The sequence below is a fragment of the Tiliqua scincoides genome, chromosome 2 (genome assembly GCF_035046505.1).
Source record: "Tiliqua scincoides isolate rTilSci1 chromosome 2, rTilSci1.hap2, whole genome shotgun sequence".
Classification (NCBI taxonomy): Eukaryota; Metazoa; Chordata; class Lepidosauria; order Squamata; family Scincidae; genus Tiliqua; species Tiliqua scincoides.
The window spans coordinates 53,791,005-53,806,092 of record NC_089822.1 but is presented as its reverse complement, the minus strand read 5'-3'; the positions used below and the strand labels follow the sequence as shown (position 1 = coordinate 53,806,092).

Genomic DNA, 15,088 nt, shown 5'->3' with positions numbered 1-15,088 from the left:
ACATCTGTGATATAGCAGTGGCAGTGAAGGAAAGGTTGGCCTTGCCTTATGCAAGGTCTTTTATAGGCCTTAAGCTATTACAAGACCTTCATTCATTCATATAAGTTCTATCTCTAATATAGTCATTCATGTAAATCTATTCAAATTTGAAATGTAAATTAATTTTCTTTTTGTCAGAGAGATTATGTGGCCCACCTGCCAAAAAGTTTGGACATCCCTACTCTGGAGGAACGCACACAGAACAGGCCAACTTTGTCCACTGCAAGTTCATCTTCCCATCTTTTTTGTCATTTACTAGATAAACACCAGTATTATATCTCTCTGATAAACACCAACCTACAATCCCAAGTGCCTCTTTTCTGCCATTAAGGCCTGCCCCCCTGCCATTCTCCTCCATGCTCAAGCATTTAACTTCATGTTGAAATTGTCCACTCTGACCTCTCCACTTCTCTCCCATTTTTTGTTCCTTCTTTCAGCTCTCCTCTCTTCTGCAACTTCCTCAGAGCTTTTCTCTTTCTCCCTTTTCTGTCTTGAAAAATTTACTACCATGTTGTCCTTAACAAATCCGTAGTGTCTCCCCCTTGACCCTATCCCCCCAACAGATTGGCATCTCCCCTGAAATTATCCCTTCTCTCCCCCTCTGCTTTCTTCCCTACTGCTTCAAGCATACCTCTGTTTTCCCCATTCTCAAAAAGGTCCTTTGATTCATTCTTTTTCAGCAGCTACTGCTAAATTTTCCTTCTAGCCTTTCTGTCCAACATCCTGAAAACTGCTGTTTATTCCCTCTGACTCAATTTTCTTTCCTCCAACTCTGCTTTTGATCCCCTCCAATCTGGCTTCTGTTGTCAACATTCCACTGAAACAGCCATCACTAAAATTACTGGATTTTCTCACTGCCAAGTCTGAATGCCCCATCCTCCGAATTACTGGATTTTCTCACTGCCAAGTCTGAATGCCCCATCCTCCTTACGTACTCTGCTGCCTTTGACACTTTGCCCTAGATTATCATGATTTGTCTTCAATTCTTTCTCATTTACTTAATTGCTCCTTAAGTGTTTCCATAAACAGAAACTTTTCTACTTTCCATTGTCAGTTGGGAAGTCCTGAGGAGGTTCTTAGGTCTCTGCTTTTCTCTCACTATACAATGCCCCAAGCAACCACATCAAATCATACAGTTGATTATATCTTACTTGACTTATCCACAAAACATTCCAGAACTCTTTCCAGCCCTTCAATTCTAGATCTTCAAGTGCTTCATTGATCATTCTACTTAGATGATTAATCAACATTTTGAAACTCCTCCTATGAAACTCAAACTAAACTCCTCATCTTTCCTCTCAGACTCCACCCTGCAGTCCAGGGATATAACTATGGTTTTCTCTTTTACTCCCCTCTCTTCCCTTTGCCATCATCTCCATTCAACTGGTCCCAAAACCATGTTGCTTCTCCATTTTACAGAATTACAAAAATATGACCCTTCTGCTCTATCCAAATCAGCAAAATCTCTCATGCACACCTCGTTATCTCTGACTTTGATTACTGTAATGTGCTCTTCTCTGCTGTGCCACTGCCTCACATTAACTCCCTTTTTTCTATCCAGCACTCGGTCAAAAATGTTTCTATCTAGCTGCTCCAAGTACATCAAACTCTGTCTCAAGTATCTACACTGGCTTCTTGACCTTCCTAGATCCTTCACAAATTTTTCATGCTGACCTTCACTGCCTCCCTCTTGCCTCCTTATTTTTCAGCTCTCATCGCCTAATAAACAACATGCTTGTGAATTTCCTCCACAACCTGAAGGTGCACTCCTTCCTCAACACCTTAGCCCAGTGGTTCTCAAACTGGGGCGTCATGATGCCCCAGCCCGAAGGTCCTGGACTCTGCCCCCTTAAGGGGCTGGGGTGGGGGGGAAGGCAGCGACGCGTTCCCCTGGATCACATCACTAAGGTGGGTGCAGGGACTGGCATGAACTTATCAGTCCCTGCAACAGCCTCCCAGGGGTGCGGGGAGCCCTGCGCGACCATCCACGGGGCTCCCCAAACTTCAAAAAACAAAAGTGGAGCAATCACGCTCTGCCTCTCGTTTGCAATAGCAAACCGGAAGTGGAGTGTGATAGTTCCGCTTTCACTTTCTAAAGCTCAGGGATCCAAGGAAATGCATCGCTGCCTTCCCCCCGCCCCTGCCCCTTAAGGGGGCAGAGTTTGAGAACTACTGTAAGTCCCTGTGGGGGAGTGGGGAAGGCAGTGGGCTTTAGAAAGTGAAAGCAGAGCTATCATGCCCCACTTCCGGTTTGCAATTGCACACTGAAGGCGGGGTGCGATTGCTCTGCTTTTGTTTTCTGAAGGTTGGGGAGCCCCATGGAGGGGCGTGCAGGGCTCCCTGCACCCGTGGGAAGCTGCTGTAGGGACTGGTAAATGCATGCCAGTCCCTGCACCCCCCTTAGTGGCGTGATTCTGGGGATCATGTTGCAGCCTTCCCCCGCCCCCGCAAGCTTACAATAGTTCTCAAGCTCCCTGGGAGTTTGAGAACTCCTGCCTTAGCTGCTTTTCAAGCTGCTCCCTATTTCTGAAACTGCCACCCACAACACTTCTGTTATGTCACCTCCATAGTGTTCTTTAAATCCCTTCTCAAAAACCAGTTTTTCTGTGAAGCCTAGTCCTCATAAACATCATCAAACAGACGCGATGGAGGATATTCTTCCACATCTTTGAGGATATTCTTTCTCTATCTTTTCCTGCACCAACTTCCTTTCCCTTCTGCTGTTGTCTCTTTTCTATCTCTTTTACTGTGAGCCTTTGGGCAGGGGCGGAGAGCCTGTCTATCCATTCCCTGAAAAGCATATACCCAGCTCTACTGTTATTCTCTCTTGTGGGCTGTACATTTTGTTGTACTGAACAGAGTTTTGTTAAGCTGGACCACAGGAGTTGAGAGAAAAAAATTTAAAGAGACTGACAAGTGTTATTACAATAGACATAAAAAGTTTTCACTGTATTTGCTACGTGCTTTGAAAGCAATTCAAAGCCTCTTGAAGGCCTGTACTGCTACTTAAAACTTTATAGTGCTACAGACCTTCAGGAGTCATATGGGAGAGATTGTTCAAATTACTTTTAATTTATCTGGCAAAACCTTCGGGTTCTGAAATACCTGCAAGTGTTAAAATGTGGTGAAAAAATCAGTATTACCCATCCATTCACGATGGAGAACTAAGCATTCATTCCTCGGACAAAACAGTATTTCCAGGCTTTAATCTTTGAGGTTAAGCCTCAAAGATGGCTCTTATAATTTGTGCAATGCTTAAAGCTTTAAAAGTCAAAAGAAAGAAATAGTATAATTAAGTTATTCATTGCTACAAAAATGTTCTGTTACACAAGAGCCTGCCAAACATTTAGCAGTGCAGCATGTCAGTGTAAGAGAAGTAAAAAAGGCTTGCAAATGCTAATGAATACTCTGGCTGCAGAAGAAAAAATACTTTGGTTTCAATCCATTTTGTCAGTTACTGCTTTGCACATTACAGTGGTGACAGCACCACACAAAAATGTAAGGAGTTGGCAACTGGGAAGACTAGGAACTATGATGTCAACTGCCAGAATGGCCAGCCACACTCCCAAACAGCGCAAGTACTTAACAGTAATAGCTTAGTTCAGGAATTAAAACAAAAAGGCCCACAAGACTATTGGAAATAAATGCAAGTTTAGCTGGGCAGCTCCTAAAGTCAAATTAGTGTAGCATCTTGACAGCTGTAGCACTCAACAGTAAAATACAAATTTAAAATAATCTCCCACCACCAAGTTTGGGTTCTTTGTTCCTCCAGATGCTACATTTGCAGTCAGAATTGGTTCATACAAGATCTGAAAGAGCTTATTTGTATTCAAAAAAAGTAATGCTCAGAGGTTCACAATTTCAGTCTTGCACACAAGATATCTGAGACGTTTGCATGGTGGTACCTTCATGGCATGAATTTCTTCTAGCAACCTCTGTGCACGTTTATGATTTTTCAATACAGCATCTTCAGAGCCCCTGAAAAACGAAATCATTTAAATACTACAGTATTATGTTCAGTTATTATTAGCTGGAAAAGAAGTCATGATAATAGTTACCAACAGTATAGCAATTTATTTCCAAAATGCAAACGTGCATAAAAGCAACACATGGTGCACACGTGGTTTCCTTCACTACCTAGCCAAGGTTAGGAAATTAGGGACTTTCACTAAGCAACATACAGAGGTACAAAGTTGTATCATATATCTCAAGGTACACTTCCAACTTCTCTTCCTCCTCCACCCACCAGTTCGTTACTTGTAACTTTAGTAGTACTAATGCCATTACATAAATCCACTATGAAATTATACCGTTGCTGTTATCCTCTAGAACAGGGGTGCCCAAAGTTTTTGGCAGGAGGGCCACACCAGCTCTCTGACACTGCGTTGGGGGCCGGGGGGGGAAAGAATTAATTTACATTTAAAATTTGAATAAATGAATATATTAAAAATGAACTTATATGAATGAATGAAGGTCTTGCAATAGATCAAGGCCTATAAAAGGCCTTGTACAAAGCAAGGCTGGCCTTTCCTTCACTGCCACTGCTGCATCACAGATGTAAAACAGCGAGCAGTGAAGGGAGCCCTCATCCCACAGCTCATGCAAGACATCAAACAGTTGCTCTCACGCTGAGAGCAGTTGCGTCGGGCCAGTGTGGGCTCCAACAAATCTCCGGAGGGCCAGAGGCTAATTGGAGACTGGGGGCTCCCTGAGGGCCGCATTGAGAGGCCTCGAGGGCCGCAGGTGGCCCCAGGGCCGGGGTTTGGGCACCCCTGCTTTAGAACAGTGATTTTCAACCTTTTTCATCTCACAGCACACTGTCAAGGCACTAAAATGGTCAAGGCACACCACCAGGTTTTTGACAATTGACAAGGCACAACATGCTGCCAGTGGGGGCTCACATCTCCCATTGGCCCTATTTATGGTTGAAAATGGCTGCTCTAGAATATTAGTGATGTAACTAATAATAGTAATAATAATAATGTTGCTGGGAGAATTTTATAACATTTTTCACTTTTTATTGCAATTCTTACAAAACAAAGTGTTCTCAAATTTTGTAACAATGACCTTCTTTCATACAGGCATGCACAATTTTGGTTGCTTCACTTGCTATGATGAGTGGGCCAGTGCCCTTTAATAAAGCTTAGGCTATGCTCTGTGAAGGCACCATGGAGTGCGGTCTGCACCATGCTTCCTTTTCTGCTCCAGAGCAGATGAGGGAAGTGAGGAGGTAAGGGGTTACTGGACAACTCAGCTGACTGCAGCCAAAGAGCCAAGCTCCACACTTTCCTGTGCAAGAGATGGAAACGTGAGGGGGACAGTGTATAGGTCACATTTGACAGAAGTATCCAAAGATGCCACAGGCCACCAGTCATTTCCTGCTTCTTTCTCCTGCTCCACAGGAGAACAAAGTGCAAGGGGGAGGGAGAGGCTACCTTAGAGGCAACCACAACTGTGGGTTGGCAACGGAAGTCACTCAACAACTGTGGAATGCTGTCCTCACACACACAGGGCATCTCAAGTCAATAGCCAATATTATTAGGCTGTTGTACAAACTGATGGGAAGTCCATATCTGGAGTACTGCATCCAGTTCTGCTCATTACATCTCAGAAAGGATACAGTGGAACTGAAAAAGCTCTGCAAGATAGCTCTTGCAGAAACTGGACCTAAGAAAGATGACAAAACTGTGGCTGAAGAGCAGTACCCAGCCCTTAAGCCCAACCAATATGAAGATGGCCAACAGGAAGTGGAAAGACAAGTTTTCCCTATTTCCATTCTGGGAATACTGTCCCTGGAATCTCTTAAGTGTGCTAGGCCTCACCTCTATCGTACTTATTACTGGAATAGCGGACAGGGCAGGAAGGGCTCCTTAAGTCAAAGTAGTCATGATTGCTATGATCCACTTTCAAAATCAGAGAAAGTTGACTGGTTGATTATGCACTATTATACAGTTGATACGGCATAGTGGTTGTGGCAATAGGAAACTCTAGAACTCAATAACAGTCCCACTTTTTAATTGAAACTATGTTTTACATAAAAACCATAATGAAAAAAAATAGCTCAACTAACTTTTTTGCCTTCAGTTTTGCAATGTGTCTGGTTAGCCTGCGAATTGTTAGAACTCTGACCTTCTTCACTTCTTTTCTCATCTTCACGACCTATTTTGAGAAAAAAGAAAAATTAAAAATCAGCACCTTCTAATTTACATCATACCCTGAGATTCTAAAAAGGTTTTGTAAGTTAGTTCCCTTGCTTAACAAAACTCTGAATTCTAGTTTCTATTTAAAAAAAAAATCAGACTATTTGCAAATACAGTTGGCCTGTTGGAGAACAAACCCGACAGCCTAAAAATATGTTTGAGTTTGAAACAGAAAGAAGCCATGAAAGAGGCAAGACGTTACTAGGCAAATATGTTAAATATTTTTAAGGCTAGGCTGCAGGTTGAGACAGCTTATTTTTGTAACTTGTTCATTTATGCACCAACCATTACCGCAAACGCACACCTGTACTTTCTTTCCCTGGACATGACTTCCTTCCATTGACAACATAAATATTTTAATCTAAGGATATGTTAATCCTTACTCATTTATTCCTTACCAAGAGGCTTTTTCAAAAGCCATTTCACAGTCAAACAGCTATTTTTCAAACACTGTTCTGTCAACCTCAGCATCCCACTGAGTAATAGGAAGAATCATTTTAGCCTCTGTTATAGTGCTATTGCAATTATTATTGAAATAATGTATGTGTAACGCCTTGAGAACTTGAAAGGCAGTACCCAGATGCTAAGTACTATACTGATGCTAAATACTAACTAATACTAATACAACGGGAAACGACAAGGGACAGAAACCTCTACACCCCCAGTGGAATTTAACTTGCACCAAATGCTACCAAGACATAGTGTTGGTCATTAAAATATGCCTCACATGCTCCAAGCTTCGGAAAACACTTGGAATCTCTGCAGGAAACCAATCTTTGGAGTAGCCTGCCCATGTTCATGGTGCTATTCACTTGTCTCTCCTGCCTGGAGAGCTGGACTAGGAAGCTCCTGCTGCCAGTTCTGCACAGGGAGGATTAGCAAAGAGTTACTTGACTGACCGATTTCATAAGTCAGCTTTGTAAGTAGCCAGTGGCCTTCCCTATGTTTATGCAGAGCTGTCCCTGGGAGCTGTACATAATTCCCTACTCCACTACTCAGCTCTCTCTGCATCATCCTTAAGCAAAAATGATCCAGGAACAATATTTATAGACAATGAATTTTTATTACAGGGATTGTTTATTTAAATTTTCAATATGTTGACAATTTCCTGCTTGTATGGTAGTGGGAAGACGGAATTTGTTACAACCGAAGGGTCAATTTGGCCACTTGCTTAGGTTAGAAAAGAAGGGTGTAATTTTATTAAGGTAGAAGTGTTTGTATCTTGAAACCAATGGGTCATGGATTAGAAACAGGTTCATGGTTATATTTCACGTTAGCCAACACCTTTCTTCCGACTACTGTGCCAACAGGAAACATTGCAGAAGTATTTATACAAACCAAAGTTAAAATATAAATAAGCTGTTCCTGCAATAGTAAGTAGATCTCCATAAATATCCTCCCTGATTATGTTCGGAAGGAAACAGGCTCAAAAGTACACAACTTTATTAAACAGCTAAGTAGAACAGAGACACAGTTTACTGAGAAACGCTTTGAACTCCTACCACACTCATTTGGCTAAGCCAGAAATATCAGGTGCCTTAGTTACCTTCCGTTTGAATAGACTGGCCACCACTGTTCCAAGCAAGAGACACAATCCCTTGAATTTTGGAATGTTAGGCAACCATTTAACAGGTGCAGTTCTTTCCATCACATAATTTTCACAGCAGGAAATAATTTGCACCAGTTGAAGTCTTGCTGGTCATTTAGCTATTGAATGCCCTGAGTCTCCAAGGAAAAAGTATGAAAACCCAACATTAAACTGAAGAAAGTTAACCCATTTCTGCCCGGCTCACAGGTGACACATTTGGTCCCTGTGGTGTATATGTAACATTGGACAGAAATGGCTTAATCAGCTTTATTTTATGGATGCTTCAGCTGATGTGGATGAAAACCTCACAAGCTATAACACATACAGTCACATGCAAGGCTCACAATTTATGTAATTGCAGCAGATAATTATGTACTCAAAACAAATATAACTTCCTATCCAATATTTCTTTTCTATTTCTAGGACTATAATATGGAGAGAGGGTATATTTTTTAGGAACCAACATTACCAAAAGCTAGACCAGTCATTTTCAACCACTGTGCGATGGCACACTGGTGTGTCATTAATGGTCTACAGGTGTGCCACAGGAGTTTGAGGGAGGGTCATTTATTAGTAGGGTCATTGGGGATGTGAGCCCCCCACCAACAGCATGGTGAGCCTTGTCAATTGTTAAAAAAACTCATGGGGTGCCTTCACAATTTTAGTACCTTGTCTGTGTGCTGTGAGACAAAAAAAGGTTGAAAATCACTAAGCTAGGCCATTAAAGTGGGCCATACAAGTGGGAAACCCTGGCCTCTGAGCATCCCACTTGGAGGCAGGCTGTGCAGCATGGCCTTTCCCAGTTTGAAGAGACACTTTGCCAACAGTCTGAGGCTAAGAGGCAAAGAAGGAAGGCCCATAGCCAGGGAGACAGACCAGGGACAGACTGCACTTGCTCCCGGTGTGGAAGGGATTGTCACTCCCGGATTGGCCTTTTCAGCCACACTAGACGCTGTGCCAGAACCACCTTTCAGAGCGCGATACCATAGTCTTTCGAGACTGAAGGTTGCCAATACAAAGGCCATTAAAACAGGAAAAAGAGGAGTATACCCTTTCTAATAGGCATGTAGAAACAGACAAGTTATTATCAGAACACTAGCCCTGTTGGGGAATAACAACACTGAGTAGTGGTTATTAGTTGAGTATCTGGTTCTTTAATGTTGAAATTCTATGTGGTCCCTTTAATGGTCTTTTTAAAGGGTGTGTCCCCTTGCTGATTCCTCCTTATGTATATATAGCTTCTTGTTTGCTGACTTTAGTAGAACAGGAGAATGTATTTTAATCTCTGTTTTAAGGATTGTTTTATCATACTTGCATGCATCTAGGGGCAGCTTTTTAGGGCTCCTGGTCTTCTAGTTTTAAGAACCTTGATGTGAGAAATGTTTGTATAACTCTGCATCAGATTGTAAGTAAACTGCCTTTGTTCTTAACTTTTGGATCTGAGTTTTTGTGCCTTGGCTTGCAAGCAGCCTGGGTAGAAGATTTTAAGAGTTTTTGCCTGAACCAACAGGTTATGGGCCCAGGTCAGTGCTTTATATAAGAGTAAAGTGAGTTTTTTTTAATACTCTTTGAATTAGTTGTTTTTTTTCCTACCCATTTTTGAAGGCTGTTTTGCTTGTATTTTTTGAGTAATTATGGCACAAGGAGGCATAATTTATCAAGCAGTGGAAAAACTGAATCTTCATGCTTTCCAGAAGTGGAAGTCAAGAATCAGAATGGATTTAGAACTACATGGAGCTTTAATTGCTTTAGATGATGAATGCTCAAGTAGTGGAGGTGAAGCAGTTGTTGAATGGAAAAATGCAGACATAAGGGCAAGATCAATTATAATGAGATCTCTTAATGATGAACAGCTGACATACATTGAAGAGGCAAAAACAGCAAAGGAAATGATGAAAAATCTTACTGATGTTTTTGCTAAACTAGGTGGAAAACATCAAGGTTATTTGTTGAAGGCTTTGGGACGTATGAATTTAACATCTAAGCAAGATTGTGAAAAGCATATTCATGAGTTTACACAAATTTTGAGAGATTTGGAATTGACTGGTTTTAAATTGGATGAGGATCAGCGTGTTTAGATTTTCTTGGGATCACTGGATGAAGACTTGTTTGGTGCCTTCTCAAGTATAGTGTTGGGACATGAAACCAATCAATTCAACAAAGTATTAGCTGAATTACGAACATATTGTACCTCTTACAAGTATAAAGAGAAGACTGGCTCTAACTATAAACTACAAGGGAAATTTCAGGATAAAGACTTATTTGTTTGTTTTTCTTGTGGGGGTAAGGGCCATTTTGCAAGACAATGCCCCAGCTCAAATTTTTGTCCTCCGAGAATAAAAGGAAGGAATAATAGGAAAGGAGATAGTTTTCACCCCCAGTGGAATGTAAATAGTAGAATCTTAAGTGAAGAGAGTAATTCTTCTCAGTGTAAAGATTTTAAAGTAGAGGGGAATATGCAGTTGAGAGAAATATCAGTGAAGGATGAAGAGAAAATTGTAGGAAAATTTTTAAGTTTAACCCAGCCTAACCCAGTAAAACAAGTTTGGATAGTGGGGCTACAAGCCATAGTACAGCAGATAAAGAGTTTTTCTATAATTTGAATACAAGCACAGGAAAGGTTGTTACAGCAAGTGGACAAATTTTAGATGTTACAGGTGAAGGACAAGGAAGATTAAGATGTATAGCTGATGATAAAATTGTCAATACAGTAGCACATAATGTGCTGTACATACCAGGCTTGCAAGGAAATACTTTGAGTGTATCTCAATTGGATAAGAAAGGACATGACATCAATTTTCGTAATGGTAGATGCACTATAACTAAAGATAAGCTTATTGTGCAAGCCTTTTTGCAGGATGGTGTGTATGTTTTAGATTTGGCTTGTGAGAAAGTAATGTATATAAAGGAAGGTTGTAATCAAGAATGCCTCCACCTATGGCATAGAAGATTTGCACATCGAGATGTAAATGCTATTCAGGATCTTCAAAGAAGGAACCTGGCAACAGGTATAAAGATAAAGCCTTGTGATAATCATAATGAGAGATGTATAGATTGTGTAAAGGGGAAAGGTAGTCGACCATCCTTCCCACAAAGGCATGAGCAGCGTACTATAAGACCATTAGAGCTAATACATAGTGATTTGTGTGGACCATTTCAGGTTCCATCTATAGGCAAAAACAGGTACTTATTAACCTTTATAGATGATTATTCTAGATATTGTATGATTTACTTACTAAAGAGAAAAGTGAGACACATGAGGCAATTAAGAAATATGTGGCAGTTGTGAGTAATAGATTTGGAAGGAAACCTCAGAGTTTGCAGACAGATCAAGGTGGTGAGTATTCCTCACACCTTACACAGAATTATTTAGAAGAGCAGGGAATTATACATAGATATACAGTGGCCTATACACCTGAACAAAATGGAATTGCAGAACGTAAGAATAGATCTTTGTTAGATATGGTAAGATGTATGCTTATAGATGCAAAATTACCATATCAATTTTGGGGAGAAGCAGTAAATACAGCTACATATATACAGAATCGTCTGCCCACTAAAGGAGCAGCAGATGGTAAAACCCCATATGAGTTGTGGTATGGTAAACCACCAAGTATAGAACATCTTAGAGTGTTTGGGTGTAAGGTTCTTTCGCATATTCTGAAGGAAAAGTGCTCTAAACTAGATCCTAAGACTGAAGAAGGTATTTTTGTTGGTTATTCTGAAAACTCTAAAGGTTATCGTGTCATGGATTTGAATACAAGTCGCGTGACAGTAAGACATGTATTACATTTTATTGAGGATGAGAAAGTAGATAAGTCAAACATTTTTTGATGAACTGGCAGAACCGGATGAGAAGTTTATACTTGTTCCAGCTTATCAAAGTAATACATCTAGATCCTCGGATTTAACCCCAATGGTTAGTGTAGAATCAGAAGGGGAAGTTATACAGGAATTAGATCCAAAAGCCAGTACATCAGTAAAGGAAGAAGAATTGCCAGGATTAGATGATGTCTTGGAGGAAGATCAAGTCATCATACAACAACCTAGAAGGTCACTTCGAGAAAATAAAGGTGTACCACCTGTCCGGTTAACCTATTCTGCAAGATTGGTGTCGGAGTGTGAGCCAGAATCATGGGAACAGGTTGAAAGAATGCCTATGGATGAAGCAAAGAAGTGGAAAGATGCAGCTCAAGAAGAGATGGAGGTGTTGCATAAGAATGGAACATGGACTTTAACTCACTTGCCTCCTGGCAAGAGGGTAATAGGTTGCAAATGGGTTTTTAAGCTTAAACAGGGTGTAAAAGGGGAGGTGCAACGCTACAAGGCTAGGTTAGTTGCTAAAGGCTACTCACAGAAATATGGTGAGGATTATGATCAAACTTTTGCACCTGTTGTGAAATATACAACTATCCGGATGCTTTTGAGTGTCGCTGCGTCTAAAGGATTGTGTGTTAGGCATTTGGATGTAAACTGCCTTTTTGCATGGAGAAATAACAGAGCAAATATTATGAAACAGCCACCCAGTTTTATAGATCAAAAGTGACCAGATTTAGTGTGTAAGCTCCATAAAGGGTTGTATGGATTGAAACAAGCTGAAAAAGCTTGGTATGAAAAACTTCACCAAATGCTGACACAACAGGATTTTAAGCAGGAACAGGCAGATCCATCTTTGTATATAAGATACAGCAATGGTAAATGGATGAAAAGGATTATAAAGATATTGTATCTCAACTGAATAGGGAAGTGGAAATTAAAGAATTGGGGGATGCAGCCTTTTATCTTGGCATCCAGATTGAGAAGGATGAGGAGGGAAGTTACTTTCTTAGTCAAAAACCAAAGATTCTAGATTTAATAGAATCTTTGGGACTTGAAGATGCTTATTCAGTTGTCACACCTATGGAAAGTGATTTCTTTAAGCAAGGAAAGACTGAACCTTTGTCTAGTAATGATAAGTATAGAGAAGCTGTGGGAAAATTACTTTATTTATCAACCACAACTAGACCAGACATTGCTAATGCAGTGGGAATTTTGAGTAGAAGAACGCACTCTCCCACACAGTTAGATTGGATTGGCATTCAAAGGGTTGTGAAATATTTGAAAGAAACATTGGATTTTAAGTTAAAGCTTCCAGCTAGAGATAGCCCAAAGTTGGTAGTATAGACAGACTCTGATTGGGCAGAAGATCCTTCAGATCGCAAGTCAACTAGTGGACACTTGTTTATGTATGGTGATGGAGCAGTGAGTTGGGGAAGTAAAAAACAAACTATTGTTGCCTTATCTAATACAGAAGCTGAATTGGTTTCAGCGTCTGAGGCATGGGTTTGTAAATTACTGAATGATATGGGAATGCAAGAAATACTTCCAGTGCAAGTTAAAGAAGATAATCAAGGCTGTATAAAACTGATGCAATCAGAAGGATATAATGCGAGAACAAAGCATATAGATGTAAAGTATTATCATGTACGTGATTTGGTTATGCAGGGTATTATTAAGATCAATTATTGTCCTACACAAATGATGATAGCTGATTTATTGACAAAACCATTACCAAGAGATAGGTTTCAGAAATTACGAGCAGAAATGAATCTTTTAGATTCACTTACTCAGTGTTGAAAAGGGGTGTTGGGGAATAACAACACTGAGTAGTGGTTATTAGTTGAGTATCTGGTTCTTTAATGTTGAAATTCTATGTGGTCCCTTTAATGGTCTTTTTAAAGGGTGTGTCCCCTTGCTGATTCCTCCTTATGTATATATAGCTTCTTGTTTGCTGACTTTAATAGAACAGGAGAGTGTATTTTAATCTCTGTTTTAAGGATTGTTTTATCATACTTGCATGCATCTAGGGGCAGCTTTTTAGGGCTCCTGGTCTTCTAGTTTTAAGAACCTTGATGTGAGAAATGTTTGTATAACTCTGCATCAGATTGTAAGTAAACTGCCTTTGTTCTTAACTTTTGGATCTGAGTTTTTGTGCCTTGGCTTGCAAGCAGCCTGGGTAGAAGATTTTAAGAGTTTTTGCCTGAACCAACAAGCCCATCTAAGTCTGTACTTCAATTGACAAAGAACTCTCTTAAGACTTGAAAGTTCAGTCACTGGGAGTCACCAGGTTCTTCTGCATTCAAAGCATTTGCTCTAGTATTAGGGTATTGGCTCTTCCCTTGCTGAATCTCAACACGAGGGTTGTAAATTCCTTAGGTTGACTGCAAAGAACAGGACAACTCCAAGATGATCATGTATATTCATTGCAGCAGGTTTTATCTAAAGTTAGTTATGATTAAGTCCCACTGAAATCAATGGGACTTAATCAAGACTTTCTAATCTTAGGATGCAACTAAATCTGTCCTTCAGGTAAAAATTTCTAGGACAACTTACAAAGTTAAAAAGGTGAACAATGAGCAAGTCAAGAATGAAAATAATAAAACCAGTATTTGTAACACACACACACACACACACACACTCCGTTTTCATCTAGTGCCAGAATGAATACAGATCCTGTACCAGGCACACCTCCCTAAGGATAGCTTTCCAGATAGAGGAAAGGTTTGGTAAACTGAAGAGGACCAATTTTATTCCCTTTAGCCAGGGGTGCCAAACCCTGAACTCAGGGCCACTTGTGGCCCTTGAGGACTCTTAATCCAGCCTGCAGGTAGCTCCCAGTCTCCAGTGAGTTTCTGACCCTCCTCTGGCCCAGTGACTTTCTGGAACCCGTGCTGGCCTGAGGCAACTGTTCTCAGCATGAGGGTGACTGTTCAACTTCTTGCATGAGCTGTGGGATGAGGGCTCCCTTCACTCCTTGCTATTTCATGTCTGTAATGCAGCAGTGGCAGCGAAGGGAAGGCCAGCCTTGCTTTGTGAAAGGTCTTTTATAGGCCTTGAGCTATTGCAAGACCTTCATTCATGCATATAAGTTCCATCTCTAATATATTCATTTATGTAAATTTATTCAAATTTCAAATGTAAATTAATTCTTTTTTTCCTGGCTCCTGACACAATGTCAGAGAGATGATGTGGCCCTCTTACCAAAAAGTTTGGAGACCCCTGCTTTAGTCGAACCATGCATTTCAAATAACTAATGTAGGTGTATGTGTGTGTGGTGGGGGGAGTGAGTAACATTTATAAGTTACTAACTGTTGTGGGTTAACTTTAAGGCAGATTATGGAATACAGATCTTAACGCTGTACAAAGCATGAACTTCAGATTCAAGCCTCACAGAAACTTTTCAATAACTTGTCTACTCGAATCATATTTATCAAATCAAATT

At 40.5% G+C, this 15,088-nt stretch overlaps 1 protein-coding gene across 3 annotated transcripts in view; it reads right to left on the bottom strand.

Annotated features, from left to right (window-relative positions):
* Positions 1-15,088, bottom strand: part of SRFBP1 (serum response factor binding protein 1) — a 65,874-nt gene that overhangs the window by 30,087 nt on the left and 20,699 nt on the right. For 2 of the 3 annotated variants that reach the window (XM_066615217.1, XM_066615218.1), the window contains exons 2-3: positions 6,110-6,198; positions 3,945-4,017 (exon numbers count right to left, since the gene is read on the bottom strand). The exons of the other annotated variant lie outside the window; for it this stretch is intronic. In XM_066615217.1, coding sequence (XP_066471314.1) covers positions 3,945-4,017; positions 6,110-6,198 — 162 coding nt within the window. The remainder of the gene's footprint in view (positions 1-3,944; positions 4,018-6,109; positions 6,199-15,088) is intronic. 3 annotated transcript variants of the gene reach the window in all.